The sequence below is a fragment of the Cebidichthys violaceus genome, unplaced genomic scaffold (genome assembly GCF_023349555.1).
Source record: "Cebidichthys violaceus isolate CVI_PGR_0920_01 unplaced genomic scaffold, fCebVio1.0.p SCAF_25, whole genome shotgun sequence".
NCBI lineage: Eukaryota > Metazoa > Chordata > Actinopteri > Perciformes > Stichaeidae > Cebidichthys > Cebidichthys violaceus.
The window spans coordinates 6648224-6665855 of NW_027176428.1; the positions used below are offsets into that span (position 1 = coordinate 6648224).

The 17632-nt window shown below is 41.3% G+C and overlaps 2 protein-coding genes across 2 annotated transcripts; both read left to right on the forward strand.

The window, feature by feature from the left end:
• The first annotated feature begins 5735 nt into the window (after positions 1-5735).
• smug1 (single-strand-selective monofunctional uracil-DNA glycosylase 1) lies at positions 5736-9681 on the forward strand. Its single transcript, XM_068720529.1, has 2 exons — positions 5736-6181; positions 8351-9681. The coding sequence occupies exons 1-2, from the start codon at positions 5843-5845 to the stop codon at positions 8879-8881; spliced, it is 870 nt and encodes a 289-aa protein (XP_068576630.1). The 5' UTR covers positions 5736-5842; the 3' UTR covers positions 8882-9681.
• An 826-nt stretch (positions 9682-10507) lies between these two features.
• On the forward strand, positions 10508-17550 carry calcoco1b (calcium binding and coiled-coil domain 1b). The gene is made up of 14 exons (XM_068720159.1): positions 10508-10585; positions 11261-11409; positions 11554-11656; positions 11795-11997; positions 12169-12381; positions 12542-12690; positions 12778-12847; positions 13062-13316; positions 13394-13519; positions 13836-13931; positions 14825-14912; positions 15004-15170; positions 16462-16532; positions 16912-17550. The coding sequence occupies exons 2-14, from the start codon at positions 11278-11280 to the stop codon at positions 16937-16939; spliced, it is 1701 nt and encodes a 566-aa protein (XP_068576260.1). The 5' UTR covers positions 10508-10585; positions 11261-11277; the 3' UTR covers positions 16940-17550.
• Positions 17551-17632: the final 82 nt, after the last annotated feature.

Here is a 17632-nt window from a genome sequence, read left to right on the forward strand (position 1 = left end):
GTATATTTACTTGAAGAAGATAGTAGGCTATATGTGTGTCATATGTTTACCTATTGAATGTATTAAACTAAAGGTATAGTGTTGAGCCGTGAGGGAGAGACAGGGACCTTTGAGATGGGCTTTTCAGGTTCAAAAGAGACCATACGGTGATGAGTTTGGAGAGGCCGGCTTCAGCAATGTGAGAAGGTGTGAACAGCGGGGGAAGGAGACGTATTGGTCAAGCAGAGATGTTGGTGAATACAGCCCTATGGAATGATGCGGAGGGGCGGACCAGGCCAAGGAGGTCAGCCGAGAGTGGACACTGTCTGAAGCCAGGAGGGGACAGTTGGATTTCAGCCAATCACAAAGCTGATTATGGGCTTTTAAAGTTTCAGGCGAGGACTTGAAAGTACAAGACATTGTTGCCATGGATTTCTCTTCAGTTCTCGTTGCTGGCCACCTTACAGGTATCCAGAGAGGTGGGCTGTTGGATGGGGGCGCGTTAACTCTGATCCGCGGAACATAGTCCATCGATAGTGTACTTCAGTTTGTAATTGTTTAGCTTCTGTTTGTTATTAAATACTTTTTGATTGTAAGCCGGAACCAGCTGGTTTTTTAGCACTGCTTTGCTGACGAAAGACGCAGCAGTGGGAGACATGCGGCCACCCTTTGTCTGCGAGAGAGTTGAGACCCATAACAAATCATCTTAACTCGGGTAAAGCATTTGGAAAACATATTTTTAAAGAGTGTATTTAATAAGAAAATACTATGAGTGGTAAAGAGTCTTAGGGAATATTACTGAATATTTTGTTATTTTACTGAAGTAGGACAAACTGAGCTTTTTGATGGCCTGACATGACACTTTAATGTTAATCTATTGTTTTTGGGAGAAAATATATATGATAAATGTTAAGGACTGTTCAGATTCGTTTCATGCTAACGTTCAGGAAAGCTAGTGAGAAAGTCTTGGTGGTGCAACATTTTGAGAAGACATGGTGTTTTTGTAAAGAAAAAGCAAAGACAATATGATATTGTATATTATAATCAAGATTTGATGCAGTTGTGACCTTTTGCTCATCTTTTTTTTTTTATAATTTACATGAGTTTTTGCAAACACTGAGCTTGTTGATGGACTTATCATATTTGATGGGGATAGGATTTGTTATAGAGGAAAACAGATCTTGACCAAAAGTGATTGTGCATTTCAGTAGTTGGTCCTAAATTGTGAAGTAGTTTGCTATCACCAATTCAATCCTGTCCCTTCATAGATACCTTTGTAGCCTGTAGACTCTTTGGGGGTCTGTAAAGGAATAATGAGGAAGTGGTTGAACTTTTTTTTTTTTAATGCTCAAGATGTGATGTTATGGAGTATTCAGTATTTGTTTTGCCTAATTGAATTAATTTTTCAGGAGGAGGTTTTGGATTAGGACTGAGTTTACTGATGACTTTGTTGGTGATCACAGCACGGCTGTGTATCTATGGACATACGAAACAGAGTTATTTGCAGACTCACAATACAAGACAAAATAGCAGACTAACCCAAGGCAGCGTGGAGCTTGATAGAGGTGGCACTCCTCGAGTAATTAAGGGTGGAGAAGGACGGTACACCGGCTTCTACTGTGAAGCAGAATATCAATGAAAAAGTTTTCCAGACAGCAAATAAGAGAGACAATGCAGAAGGCTTGAAAAGCTGTCATGGAAACCAGCAGATGAGTCCCACACTGCCTCCAATACGTGACTGACCTCCAGGACCAGGAGATATGCACTCCCCTTGAAACCTGTACTTGATGAGGTGAAGAATCACCTCCATCAATATGAGGTGAGAGAAGGTAGTATCTTACGCCTTACAACTTGTCCAGAATGATGAACCGGTATGTCTGGAAAATTCTATATTTAAAAAAGTGCCCCGTGCAGAGCAGGGATGTGCGGTCAGGGGAGGCATCATCTCATCTCATCTTCGACCGCTTATCCGGGATCGGGTCGCGGGGGCAACAGCTCCAGCTGGGGACCCCAAACTTCCCTTTCCCAGGCCACATCAGCCAGCTCTGAATGGGGGATCCCGAGGCGCTCCCAGGCCAGTTTGGAGATATAGTCCCTCCACCTGGTCCTGGGCCTCCCTCGGGGTCTCCTCCCAGCTGGTCGTGCCTGGAACACCTCCCTAGGGAGGCGCCCAGGTGGCATCCTCACCAGATGCCCGAACCACCTCAACTGGCTCCTTTCCACGCAAAGGAGCAGCGGCTCTACTCCGAGTCCCTCACGGATGACCGAACTTCTCACTCTATCTCTAAGGGAGATGCCAGCCACCCTCCTGAGGAAACCCATTTCGGCCGCTTGTACCCGCGATCTAATTCTTTCGGTCATGACCCAGTCCACATGACCATAGGTGAGGGTAGGAACGAAGATTGTCCGGTAGATAGAGAGCTTTGCCTTGCGGCTCAACTCTCTTTTCGTCACAACGGTGCGGTAGAGCGACTGCAATACCGCCCCAGCTGCTCAGATTCTCCGGCCAATCTCACGTTTCATTGTTCCCTCACTTGTAAACAAGACCCCGAGGTACTTGAACTCCTTCACTTGGGGTAAGGACTCATTCCCTACCCGGAGTGGGCAATCCACCGGTTTCCTGCTGAGAACCATGGCCTCAGATTTAGAGGTGCTGATCCTCCTCCCAACCGCTTCACACTCTGCTGCGAACCGATCCAGTGAGTGCTGGAGGTCACAGCCCGATGAAGACATCAGGACCATATCATCTGCAAACAGCAGCAATGCAATCCTCAGCCCACCGAACTGTAAACACTCCTCCCCACGACTACGCCTCGATATCCTGTCCATGAATACCACAAACAGGATTGGTGACAAAGCGCAGCCCTGGCGGAGGCCAACCCTCACCAGAAACGAGTCCGACTTACTGCCGAGTACCCGGACACAGCTCTCGCTTTGGGCGTACAGGGATTGGATGGCCCCCAGAAGTGGCCCCCTCACCCTATACTCCCGCAGCACCTCCCACAGTATCTCCCGGGGGACCTGGTCATACGCCTTCTCCTGGTCCACGAAACACATGTAGACCGGATGGGCGTATTCCCAAGCCCCCTCCAGGATCCTTGCGAAAGTGAAGAGCTGGTCCGTTGCTCCACAGCCAGGACGGAGGCATCATGACAAGTAAAAAACAAATAATGCTAAAATAAAATAAATATTAATATTTCTCTACTAATCTGTGCTATAAATGCAATTTATTTATGATTCCAATCATTTCAAGCATTTTTATAATCAACATCGCTGAATTAGCGCATGTCCTGTTCAAACAGAGGAGACAGTGAGGTGAGGCAGCGACGAGCTGTTCCTCACCTCAGATTGTGAATCCCTCACTAACTGGGTTGAGCGCATGTCTTTTGCTTTCTCATTGTTTGTCACCACTGTAATGTTTGTAGACACTTTTATATGTCCTTTCTTTCCATAGAATATGTAATGTATTTCACATATGTGTAGAACATATTTAGTGTTGCTGATCTGACAGAAACCGCAGTGAAAAAGCACAGAAAGGCAAACACTACTCTGCCTCAAAGAAGAGGGCGTGCGAGAGCCGACGGGTCGGGTTGTTTCTGCACTGTACTTTGGCTCTGAGTTATGCTCTGCTTCATGCTCTTAGATGCTTGTTTGGAAAAGGAAATGTACTTATGACTTCTGGTGACTAGTAGTTCTTTTGATTACCAATGTTGATGCACTTATTGTAAGTCGCTTTGGATAAAAGCGTCTGCTAAATGACTGTAATGTAAGCCAATCACATCGTTGCTGTTAAAAACTTTAAAAGTGTTCTCCTCCCTGCTGCTGTCAGTTGTCATTTCAGCTTGAAACAGATACAACCCTCCTCCACGCCAGTCAGCATCATAGCATGCTCCTCATTCATCAGCGGCTTGCAGCTACTCCCCACATTACTACCACCACCACCACCAGTGTCTGGACTCCAGGGGGATTAGACTTTACCTGACAGCAGCATCTTTACCCCTCGGTTAGCCTGATTCATGGATGGAGTCCAATCGCCAAAGACTTTGCACTATTCATATTTTATGTCTGTATAATACATGATTGTTAAAATTCTAACAGACTCTCTCCTGATTGAAATGCCAATGTTTAATTTTTCTGATCAGGACTTGTTTTCAATGCCAAACTTTTGATGTCAATATTTGATGTCACCGTCCAAGCTCCATATGAGAGTACCACAGGCTTACCAATCGTGTAGACTGTGTACAAACATTTGGTTTCAGTCTAACGATTAAAGCGCCTCAAGATGAGAAAGAGATTTAAATATATGATCTTGCAAAGAATTTATGATGGAAAAGGAATATCCACAGCATGATGGGTTCATGATGCAAAAAGAAAATCCACTTCCACTTCTGTTTCTTCTCTTCATTCAGTTAAATAATGATACAATACAAAGAGTGACATGGAAGATCAGGATTGAAATGGACCAAACTATTGACTATATGAAAATGTTCTTAAAACATCATACTATATCATAAAATGGCATCATTATGTTATAGTATGGCAAAAATACATGTAATAAAAGATGTCAGTACAAAAGTCATAGCCATAAAAATGTCACTTAAATATCATAGTATAGTATGTAATTAAAAGTCAAAAAATTTAATTGTAAAGTATGGCATACAAATGTACTAACAACGTTTTTGAATAAAAATGTCATATAGTATAATATGAGAGTATTCCATCAAAAGTCTTAAAAAAAAAAAAACACTCATTTATATGTCATTGTATATCATGCCATGAAAAGTCAAAAAGTCATAGTATAGTATGTCCTATAATAATATACAAAAAGTATTTAGAGTTCAGTTGAAAAAGGTGTTTATCAACTCCATCATCAGGTGGCTCTCTCAGGACATTTTAACACTTGGATAAACATAAAACTCAGTACAAATGATCAGACTTTTTTTTTTTTAAAAGTAAAATAAAACACTTACATTGTGGATGAGAAGTAGTTGATATTTAATTTTACCTTAATGGTGGGTGGTGGGAATCAATGGCTGAGAGGTTAGAGAGAAGGAAAATGGTTCATTTTTATGAGAAAATAATCAGTACTACTAATAGGTCAAGTATTCAATTCACAGGATAGTATTTTTAGTAATTGACTTATTGAATTAACAGAAAACATACTATATTGTAATATACACCGTTATTGAGATATGAAATGACCTTTAACGTGATAGAAGATGTTGGCCATACCGCCCAGTCCTAATGTGGACGAAATGAAGAAACTCTGTTGTCCTCAGCTTTGGTCCAGAACTCTGAAGAGAAGTAATTACAACACCGACTTCTACTACAACTATTACAATCAAATACAACTACTACAAAATGGGCTCTCAAAGTTTGATGACCTAGTACCAGTTTAGGGAGCCAGCATATGATTAAGGACCCCAAAGTAAAAGTACTATACTATGACATTATTTTTGTAGACATGGTATACCATGACATTTTATGGTAATTGCTTTTTAAAGACAATTCTTTCATTACATTTATTTAAGAAGTTTTGATGACACACTATATTAAGAGTATTGTTAGGCTTAGTATATTAAGTCCATAAGTCTTTCTTTTACTCTCTCATCAGTTAATGGTATGCCATGATTCCACAAGCTCCCATGCAGTAGGTGGCGGTATACAATTACAGTTTGTTAACCATCCGCCATTAAACAGATAGAAGAAGAATAACGAGGAGGAGGAGGAGGAGGAGGAGGAGGAGGAGGAGGAGGAGGAGGAGAAGAAGAAGAAGAAGAAGAAGAAGAAGAAGAAGAAGAAGAAGAAGAAGAAGAAATAATAACAATAACTGGGGTCTTGCTTATTACGCTTACAATTCAAAATGTCAGATGACAATACATCTGTAAATGACACGGTTGAGCTCGCTAGTGGAGATGGAGAGAACAAAGTGCCTTTGTGTGAATCACAGGAGCAGGGGTTTAAACCCGCAACGATACCGGAGGTCAACAAGACTCCCTCCTCCAGATTTCTGCAGGTTGAACTGGAGCTGAACGCCCACCTCCGTCGGCTCACCTTCAGCGAGCCGGTCCGGTACATCTACAACCCGCTGGAGTACGCATGGGACACCCACCGCTGCTACGTGGAGAAGTTCTGTCAGGGCGGACAAAGGTTCCTGTTTTTAGGGATGAATCCAGGACCCTTCGGCATGGCACAGACCGGGGTGAGCGCAGCATTCAGATAACATGTCCTCTCATTTCTCATGTGCGCACCATCTACAGGGCCCAGGGTAACTTAGTGGTAATGCACGGTGGCCTGAATGCGGAAGCTAACCCAAACAACAACACGCCTTATTTTCTGCGAGCTGCTTGCATGAAGAGGGCCCCGTTCCTCGTACGTGGTTCAACTAAGTCGATCAAATGTCCTATTAGCCAGCTTAAATTAACCCGATGATTGAAGTCAGGCTATGTTGTTTTCTCAAAGACTGATCCGCCCTCAAACAATCTCGTTAATTCGAACCAGCCGTCAGTTATCAGGATAATTGCGCGTGCCCGTCCTACTTCAGAATTGGGAAGCGTCGATCACCGAAACCATGATTTTCTAACAGTACAATGAGAAAGAGCCTTTTTTTCTCCGCTGACGAGCAGGAGATGATCATGAACTCATATGAGGAATTCAAGACCATAATCATGGCAAAATCTAACACCGCCACCGCGGCGAGGATGCTGGACAAGAAGCATGGCGAAATATCGCAGACAAGTTAAATGCGTGTTGGGAAAATGTATAGGCTAGTTTTAAGTGCCTCATCACCCCAATCAATCAGATTATGTTTCTTTAAATGTGCCTGCTGGCAGTAGGCTTAATGGAATGCATCATCGAATGAGTAATAATTATCTCAACTCTTTCAGAATAAGTAGATAAAAACAAGCCCAAAGAGTATCTAATTGATACGAATTAATAGATACTTATGAGGATATATGTACTGTATGCGCATATGCATATTTCACGTCTGTGTAGAACATATTTAGTGTTGCTGATCTGACATTAAACCGCAGTGAAAAAGCACAGAGGAGGCAAACACTACTCTGCCTCAAAGAAGAGGGCGTGCGAGAGCCCACGGGTCGGGTTTATGCTTGTTCTGTCGTTGCTCTTCTTCAACACTTCTCTTCTTCTTCTTATATTTTGCTTTGACCACAAGAATGTAAGATTCTATATCCAAGCTTAAAAATGTTTCTAAAAACAGGGAAATATATTTAAATCAACAGCAGTTCAACGTCGGACAGGTAAAGTAACCTTTTATGTGTTTGTTGTTCTCTTTATACATCCGTGGTTGTTACACAGATTATCGCGGAATCTCACGATGTTCGCGAGTGGCGCCCGCGAGCGCTCCGCTTCTGAAACGCTCCCGGTGGGGCAGGTCGGTGGGGCAGATCGCGGCGCACACGCTCCCTTTGGAATCAAATATGTACCTTACCTATGTTTGTGTAAATAATGCTGATATGAAAAACAACCAGTAGTCAATGTGCAAGCTGCCAATTGAATGGTGATGTGTCAGTGCCTCACCAGCCACGAACCTCACCACACGTCACTGGCCGACACTGTACAAAAATGTACCATTCGCAAAAAAGCGCAAGGCCATGCATGTGAGACAGTCGATGCTCGGCTGCGGCGTGTGGTGTTCGCAATGTATGGCTCGAGAAGATCTTGTAAATAAAGAATCGATAGCGCTCGTATAGGAAGTCATCATGATGTGATAACGGATCTTGGCGATCTCGAAGAACTCTCTCCCTATAAAACGCTAATCTAACTAATATCGCTCCTTCATCAATGGGATCTCTGAGGAAGGGAGCTGACATTTTTTTCTGGGTGAGTGGCAAGTTTATCCAGCTAACTTAAGTTAGCCTGCGCTGGAGCAGGTTACATTTTATGGATGTGCTGCTATGGTGATTTCGCCAAACTTGCTTCGTGGAACCGAAAAGCCTGACTTATGTAATCTTATCCTGAAAATTATCCGGCTAACTCAGTTAGCCAGGTACGAGGAACGGGTCCCAGGTGTGCGTTTTCCAAATTTGTTCTTAATACTTTATCACAACCCAACAAACAAATGCACCACCAAAGATCAACTGCAATTAAAGACCTAAATTAAGGCAGGTGGAGGCTGCATTATTACCTGTTTTGAATAATTATCCTGTGTGAATTGATATGTTCCTACATGACTTTGCATGCTATATTACTTTTATACCCAGTTTTAGCTATATTTTCCCAGTTTTCCATACCAAATGTCGGTCTGCTGGTTACTCATATTAAAAGTTTCTGACTTGATGACTCGATGTAATTTACTGCAATAAATGTGTCTTATGATGTGTTAAAAAATCTGCGTTTCTTGGCACAGGTCCCCTTTGGTGAAGTACGGTCAGTTGTGGATTGGCTGAAGATCACAGGGGAGGTCGGTCATCCTCACGACGAGCATCCAAAGCGGCGGATCACAGGACTTGCCTGCACTCAGAAGGAAGTGAGCGGAGCACGTTTCTGGGGCTTCTTCCAGAAGTTGTGTGGTGAACCAGCACCGTTCTTTAAGCACTGCTTTGTGCACAATCTATGCCCGCTCATTTTCATCGGCGCCAGTGGGAAGAATTTAACCCCCCCTGAGCTGCCTGCAGGTGAACGGGAAGCCCTGCTCGCCCTGTGTGACATTGCACTGTGCCAGGCGGTGGAGGCACTGGGCATCACCATGGTCATTGGGGTTGGAAGGGTGGCAGAGCAGCGGGCGCGGCGAGCTCTGTCAGCCGCAGGTGTCAACGTGCAGGTCGAGGGCATCATGCATCCCTCACCCAGGAACCCGCTAGCCAATAAGGGCTGGGAAGAAGTTACCAAAGCCAAGTTGGCAGAACTTGGTGTCTTGTCGTTGCTGAGCAACATGTGAGCTAGTCAACCTTCTCTGATGCATGCCTTTTTAATAGCAGCATGGAGAGACTCAGTGAATGTGTCATTTGATCAGTGGGTTAATGTACTGCTAAAAAAGTACAGACTTTCTTCTCACAGCTCAGTCTGTCTCTGAGCTGCTCTATGGAGTACTTGTAACACACTAAGGCCTTCCACATCTGCCATCACAGCTGCTGTAAACACATCTGTTTAGCAACATTTTCTTCCTCTTCAAAGATCTGTCCATTCTTTTTGAGATGGCTTTTCTTTATGTGTTAGTGCATGCTGAGTACGGCACCAGGCTGCCTAAACACTAATGTTAGTATCAGCAGCTCTGGATATATTATCAAGTTTATAGTCAGAGTGTAAGCTCAGGGTATTGGTAACAATTCAGAGCTCCTGAAGGGCAATTGCATTCATTAAACTTCTTAAGATTATAGTTTGGGGGGAAAGCCCTAAACCAAACCAAAAAATTGTCATTATAACTTTTCTTTATACATTATAAGGTTCTGTTTCCAAAAAAGGATCCATAAAGATGCAGTTCTCAGGAAGAAAAGCACTGTAGCTTTTGAATGGTGACATTACAGAGACATCTGTTTTGTAAATATACAGTTAAGTATTGTTCATGCTGGACCTTTTGTACAAGACTATTCTTTTGTATTTTAATTGTCATTTGTTTTGATGATGTATTTTATTTGTTGATGTTTACACACTGATTTTATCCACAATTTGACAAATTCTGTGTATTTCTGGGATCAGCCATCTTGCAGTTCAAATAAACAACAATAATGAAATATGAAATCATTTTCTGCCTCTGGTCATTCAAAGATGAAGGCTTACTAACTACTAAGGCTGATATTTGCTGTGAAAAGGCTCCGACAAAATGAGTGGGTAACATTGAAAGTTGCTTTACTCAGCAGTTATTGTCTGCCTGCAGGCTGATACTTACTTACTTTTGACCATGTGATTCCCACAAAGGTACCGACACCACAACACACTTGTTTAATGTGGGTTTGTGCTGAAACTACACTGCCATCAAGTGTTCACAAGTGGGAGACCAAGATTCTTAGGCAATTGCAGACAGTTTGAGAATAAAAGTCAGAATATTATTAGTGTCTGTATCCAAATCGCTGAATAAAGGAAACGGCTGATTAGTTTCACACAAAACGCTGTTGAAAACCCACAAAGCTTAACTTTGCTTCATTATTTTCAGAGCAGGAAAATGCAAGAAATGTCCACATCGCAAATGAATCACATTCAAGAATTTCTATCATATTGTGGATGTCTATTTGTTTGACTAGCTTTTCATGCCTTTCACTGATTCTAGGAGAGTGGGCTCACAGAAGTTGTTATGAAGAGAAATGTTTATTAGTGCCCCCTTTTCTCACCCCCTCCACTGCCACTACTGAGAATGGCAATGAGCAATAACTACAAGCAGCAGATCCTGTATCCTATAACCCTATCCTAGAATGGGAGTTGAAGTCCATCACTGCTCTGCCTTGTGATGAGCTGTATACTCATGAACTGCATCTCCCATGAGTCTCCCAGCATCACTAATTTTACTTGGGGGCCCACATGGTTCAGGAGATGTTGGGAAACTCTTGCACCAGACAGGATTGCTCATCACTATCTACAGATTGATCCACAGCTCTATCCTTCAAGAAGTAGCAGAAAAGACATCACATTCGTTTCTCAGCAGAATAAGGTAAGAAAACATTAACACAAGTTGATTCATTTGTAAATCCAAGCTTACAACTATCAAATGTAATTAGAAAGACATGAATACTTAGGTATAGCAGACAGAACTGCACTTCTGCAAGATTTATCTGATATTTGTGAATAAGAAGAAACAGGAAGGAATGACTTCGTTTAGTTTTTAAAAATTATTATTTTTAATTCACAGCACACATTTAAGAGCATGTATTACTTGATTGACTACTTAATTAATTATTTGCAAATTTAGCTATGGTTGGTGGATTTTAGGAATGAAATATACATGGAAAACACTCATTGTTTTAGTAATGGAATATAAAGCACAACTATTAATTGACTAAGGACGGTCTTTTATGATCAATTACTAATTTATAAAACAATTTCAATAATTTAAATAATTCATCATAATATATATATTCATCCTCCTGACAGGTATACAATGCAACAGTGCTTTATTTATTTTTTTAGATTACATGGTATAATCTCCATGACCAGTAGGTAAATGAGCTTGTTGTTTATTAACATATTGTGTGGCCATAGGCGGCTGGTGTTGTGACCAAGCTGAATTCCTGATCTGACTCTGCTATCACCTTTCATCAGCTGTTCTCCACCAGATTGAAACTGGAACACATTTCACCGGCTCCACGTATGTTTTCTTCCTCAACAGCACAGCTTCTTATTACCATGGATAAACAGTCTACGGTGGTGTTTCGAAATGTGGGGCAGCTGTATTTCCCCCAAAGCAGAGTGGAGTGCCACTACAGCCTTACCTCTGACCACCAGTGGAGCAGCGGTGACTGGATAGGGATTTTTGAGGTACATTCACCCACTTCAGCACCATTCCTGCACACTGAAAAAGAAAATATTTTAGCAAAGAAAGTTCTGTGTCATGGGGTCTTGATGGGGATGCACATTTATATTTTGTATGTAGTCTAAAATGTGTCTGTCATCATGTTACAGATGGGCTGTTCCTCATTGAAACAGTACTACACATATACATGGGCTGTTGTTCCTGAAGGCTACACTGAGGGTACCAGTGTCAACTCCTGTGCACTTTTCCAGGGTAAGAGCGTGTTGTGCTCCATCATTTTTTTCATTCAGTAAAAGTTTTATTTCTGTATATTTAACTAAAATACAATAGGTTATTAATCATAATAATATACACCTAACACTGGCTATTACATCTGTATATTTGATACAGCATCCTACCTGCCCCGCCCCAGTGCTGTGGAGTATCAGTTTATATATGTGGATTCGATGGGAGAGGTGTGTGCCCGTAGTCGCTCCTTCACGTTCCGTGCTCCCAAGCCGCTGGAGGAGCTGGAGACTCTGAAAGAGGAACAAGATGAGGAGGATGGAGAGGAGGAGCTGCTCATAGTCATCCCCAGGGCTCAGCTGTTGCAGGTGGAAATAAAAAAACTTCACTCAATATTGCATTCAGCCATTCTTGATAAGCTACTCTTCCCTTCATAGTAGTAATAAGAAAAGGCCATTAAGTGTAACTACTATGTACTGTAAATCCATTGAGTAGTTAACATTTGATGTCCCTGTCCTCTCTCCCCATGTTGTGAACAGAGTCAGCTGGAGGAGTGCTTAAAAAAACAAGCCAACATACAGCAGGCTTTAGATGAAGCAAAAGAGGAGACAGAGAACGAGAAAAAGAACAGCAACAAAGCAAGGGTGGAGTGGGAACGTGAAAGAGAAGCAATGAATGAGGAGCTCTCAGAGCTTAGAGACAACTTGAGACTCAACTGTGAGATGTTGAAGAAGATGGAGGGAAAACACAAGGTACAGGCAGGTCATGCCTCCAGATGTCTTGGGGTAGCCGTCTCATTTTTACCTCCATAAAGTTCTGAATTTCATTAATAACTAATGATAACTTTTTGATTTAAAAAATACACACATGGAACAAGAATCTAATCACTTTTTCTCTCCACAACGTTGGAAGAATGTGAAATATAGTCAGGAACATCTGACATTGGAACTGAGTAAACTCGTGGCTGAAAAAGATGAGAACCAGCAGCGAATTAAAGACCTGGAAGGGGACATTGTGGTCCTGAATGACACGAAGAAAGAGGAAAATGGAGACCTGGAAAGGCAAGTGTTTGAGACATATGCTAGATTAAACATTCGTCATTGGTATATTTATTTCCTTGGGCATAAAATTAACTTTTTGTCCCACAGGCTGAAGGAGAGAGTGAAGAAAATATCCAGTCAAATGAAACATGATGAGGAAAAGAGAAAGTGTCTCCAGGTAAATTGGTTGGTGGTGCTTCTTCTATAACACAGCTTGGTCAGAGAGGGAAACAGAGGAGCTCTGAACCACAAGACTAACAACTTATTGGGACCAGGTCAGCTTTAACTGGATTGGTGTTTTGCAGCAGTGGGAGCAAGATCACCTCAATTCCACTAACTCACAAGTAGAACTTGAGAAGTTTTCACTTTCCTATTCCCTCGTCTCTGTGCAGGTGGAGAACCAGGCTGCCCTGCTGGAGGTACGAGGGCTGCAGGAGCGTCTGGAGGCCAGTGAGCATGCAGCTGAGGGCCTGCGTAGGGAGCTGAGAGAGCTGGGCACCCGTCAGGGCCATACTCACACTGAGATGCATCAAGCCCGGTTGCAAGTGGCCCAGCTAACCCTGCTGCTGTCTGAGGAGAACCTGGTCCTCAGGGAGGAGCGTGCCAACTGGGCTCTAGAGAGGGAGGCCTACAAACATGCAGCAGAAGTGAGGATACAGCAAAGCACATACACACCTACATGTCAACCGATCTTTTGGTTAAACTTGCTTTTTTTTTAATGCAGACAGATACAAAGAAATTACAAGAACTGAGTTATGAGGTGCAGAGGAAGGAGGAGTGGCTCCAGGAGGAGAGGATGGAGAGGGAGAAACTAGACGTAAAGCTTGGGCAAGAGAGAGATTGCAATCGCGTAAGTAATCAAACTACATTGCAGTCACTATTATTCAACACACAAACACATTCAGCTCTAAATATAACTGCTCATGTGCTGCGAATCTGCATCATGAGTTGATCAGATTACATTTTGGTAACTGGAGAACGATGCCAAAGTTCGGCACAGTCCTTTTATTACTCACATGCAGGCACAAATAGAAAGGCTTCCATGAACAGTAAGTAAACATTTCTCCTCACTGTCGTGCGATCAACAACAGCAGAAAAAGGACAAGCCAGGTCAGATGAGTGAGTGTGTTCAGATGGTCTGAGTATAACGCTGCTGCCCCCTGTAGGTGCTGCTGAGTGACACTAAGCAAGAGCTTCAGGAGCTGAAGGCCAGTGTGAAGACGGCCCAGGATGAGAGAGAGGAGCAGCAGGTGGACAAACAGGTGAGGGTTCCACACCAGACTACAAATCCATTACTTTTTAAGATATATCCTAATAAGATTTTCAGTCAAGAGTATCAATTCCACCTAATTTTACAAACAGTTTTGTTTATGCTTTATACTCATTAGTGGTGAGAAATTAACCAAGTACATTTACTCAAGTACAGTACTTACATACTATGTTAGAGCAGTACTTTACTGCTACTTTACACTACTACTCCACTACATTTATTTGATGACTTAAAAAGACCAGTGTGCAGGGTTTTGGGGGATTGGATGGCAGTGATGGTATATATATAATATTAATTATGTGTATAATCTACTGAAACTAAGATTTGTATTTTGTACTTTGAAAGGGAGAGTATTCAGCATGTTATAATCTGTAACCTCACTGCCAGATGTCACCGAATCCTACACACTGACCCTTTACGCTACTAGTTACTTTACAGCTTCAGATTAATAATAAAAAATACAATCAACAAGTAGATGATGCATTTTTATAGGTTAAGGGTAAGATAATACTTGAAAATGAGGTGACACATTAATGTGTGAATTATTGTTATCCAATAATATAAAATACATTCTGAAATGGGCCATTCTGCATGAGTAATTTACTACTTAAATTATACTTTAATGCTAATACTTTATACTTGTAACAAAGTATTCCTACATTGTTGTTTTACTATTTTACATCATTAAAAGATCTGAGCATGTCCACCGTTTACTGACAAAATATAGCACCGTTAAAACAATAGTGTTGATAATATCTTCAATTAAAGAAAAGTAAAACAATTTCATAAAATCAACAGAACCTCAAATTTACTTAATCACTCATTTCTTATTCCTTGTCTTTAAATCTTCCTCAAATCTATGGGTTTGAAATTGGACACCCGCAGGACCTGATGAACTACATCCGTCAGTTAGAGCAGAGGTTGGGGATTTTGCCAGAAACTAAATCAAATGGGGAAATTCCCACATGCATCTGTGAGTAATGAAGTCTCTTTGTATACGGCACTGCTATTTCACTGCAATGTAATGAGAACCAAAGCAAAGAACCTATACTGATTTTAAACAGATGGCTCTTCCTCTGAGGATGACAAGGATGCTTCCTCAGCTTCCCCCAGATCAATCTGTTCGCCTCTTTTCCTGTCCACTCAGCTGGAACGACCCAACAGAGCTGAGCATGTTACTGCTGAGACACACGTCCAAAGCAAAGAAGACACACCAGCCTCTGACACACAGGTGTGCCATCATTTCCACACATTAACCAAACAAAGTTAGACAACACCTGCATCGGAGCTAACAGATTTGAGTGAGCAAATATTTGACTAGTTTCCCCTCATCCTGCAAGTTTTTGCTCCAGTTCCATTGTTAGACACTGAGGTTAAAGCTGGTAGAAAGAGAAAAGAGAAAATATGGAAACAAATCGAAACACCAAAGTTATAAATTCACAGAGAACCACTGACTGTTCAAAAGGTGGTCAAACAAAATCCTTCCTCGATGCACAGCATACCGGTAGCATCTTAACTGGATAAAGAACATCTTATTATGACAATCACATGTTTTTAACATCTGTGGATACAACATAAATGTTATTTTCTTATCTTTCAAGTAATCTTTTAGTGACTTAATTTTCGTTTAAAAACGGAGTAGTGTGGATGTAGCCTTACTGTGATCATTGTTTCACAATACCCACAATCAACACACTGTAGGTCAAAGATTGGGATTTTAGACTATTGAAAAAAACCCGTTATAATCTGAATTTGACATGTGATGTAAATCAGATTATTATTGCCTGATTAGGGAGAATAAGGTATCTCCATAGACCATAGAGATTATATTTGGTGAGCACATTAAACACAAGAATCCAATGGCCATTTAACTTGAACAGTTAGCCTAACTTGGTTTGGACTTTATCTCACAACTAAGTGTCTCACACAGCTCAACAACAATAAAGCATGATTTGTTAGGAAGTCAGATGCACACATTAGATTAGATGCATAACATGTAGACATAACTCAAAGGATATAAACAATATGTCATTTCAAACTGGTCTGACAGAAAGGATTTGACTAGAACACACCCAGCCTTTATAAAACCTCGCCTTCACTAAACTCCTCTCCTATGCATTCATTGACAGGTGAATGTCTCCACCCTCTCAGGTCTCACAGAATTGACATTCAAGCTTGAGATATTTTTAACAACTTTAGATCATGGATGCAGACTAGCCAATTTTGCTATCTTGTAAACAACAGTCTTGTTACAAGATGAAAAAAGTTAAATGTAAATGCTTTAACTCAAATGGCATGGGCTTTCTTATAATTATACCATGTTTTACAAATCACTTTATTATGAAATGTGATAGAGATTATTTTTGAAAATATAAATCTAAGAAAGATGTTAAGATATTTAGTTGCTAATACAATTGCTTAAAAAAAAATACAAACAGTAATCCCTATTATTTTGGGTGTGTATAATACATACCAACAGATTCATTTTCACTTTACAACCATCTCTGCTTCTGTCTTGTCAGCGCTGTGAGCCCCCAGCTGGTGAAGGGAAGCTGCTGCTAATGCTACCAGAACCCGCCGACCCCGTCCTGAGGTGACAATTCTGGCTTTCTACCAGCCACACAGTACACACCCTGTTTCCCTCCTCCATGACTGGAATCACCTCTCCTAAAATAGTATTGGATGACTTCATTCACACTCTCCTCTCTGGCAGACTAGTTGCTGTTTTAGAAAAGCTGCCGTTCCACTTACCGAGCACTTTCTTTTCTCGTGGGTAGAGTCACAGGGAGCATTAGAGAGTAAAAATAAAGGTGTAAATAATATGGTAATACCAACATAATAAGAGTAAAAATAGCAACAATGTTCATGTTACTCAAGCAGTGGCTCAGCAGGAGTGTGTTGTCTATTTTTTTATTTTCTTTTTTAATCCTCAGAACCTTCTGTAAAACTTTTAATCCTCTTTCTCTCTGCAGTGAGCTGGCCGACTTCCCCATGTGGTAAAAAAAAACAAAGATGGACGGCAAGTTGTTTGTTTACCACTGCGATGCAAGTTCATGCGGCTCATGAGGAAACCTTTAAGGTTATTCTATTGTTGTTTTGTAGCTGTTCATGTAGAAAACTGCCTTCACAAAGGTCATATTTATAATGCAGAGCTTTTGACTCGTGAGTGTCTGTATTCAAAGACAACTAGGCACAATTTGTGTTCGACACCAAATGTAAGTCTTAAGTGTCCAGTGTTGTTTATTAGTATGGCTAATGCTTAAGGATTAATGAAACTCTCCTTTAGATTTTCATATGCAGATACCAATTGTCTAAAAATATCTTTCAGTTTATTTTAGACTATTTTTAGTTTATTTTAGCTGATTAAAATGTGGATATGTGGCAGTTGTTTTGAGAAAAGCTTGGATTTAATAGCCTACATCTTGTTTTGGTGGCATATCAGCCCATAACCTCTGCATGTGAGTGTGAATCCTGAAACCGTGTCAAGTGTGGGTGTGGGTGTTTTACAGACAAATGTGAAATGTACTGCTGCAGCTTGTTGAGCACAGCGTCAGGTTGGGAGTGAATGTTAATTTATGACACTTTTCTTTATTGTTCTGGGCTTCTGTTGGAGACACACGGTTCTTTAATAAAATATTATGATAAATACATGTTGATGGCTGTCTGTATTTTCTACATTTCCATCTTAAGACT

Coding starts and splice junctions, on each gene's coding strand:
- calcoco1b (XM_068720159.1), top strand. CDS start 11,278: ATGGATAAACAGTCTACGGTGGTGTTTCGAAATGTGGGGCAGCTGTAT. Junction 12,382..12,541: donor AGATGGAGGGAAAACACAAG/GTACAGGCAGGT, acceptor CAACGTTGGAAG/AATGTGAAATATAGTCAGGA. Junction 13,317..13,393: donor CCTACAAACATGCAGCAGAA/GTGAGGATACAG, acceptor TTTTTAATGCAG/ACAGATACAAAGAAATTACA.
- smug1 (XM_068720529.1), top strand. CDS start 5,843: ATGTCAGATGACAATACATCTGTAAATGACACGGTTGAGCTCGCTAGT. Junction 6,182..8,350: donor TCGGCATGGCACAGACCGGG/GTGAGCGCAGCA, acceptor TTCTTGGCACAG/GTCCCCTTTGGTGAAGTACG.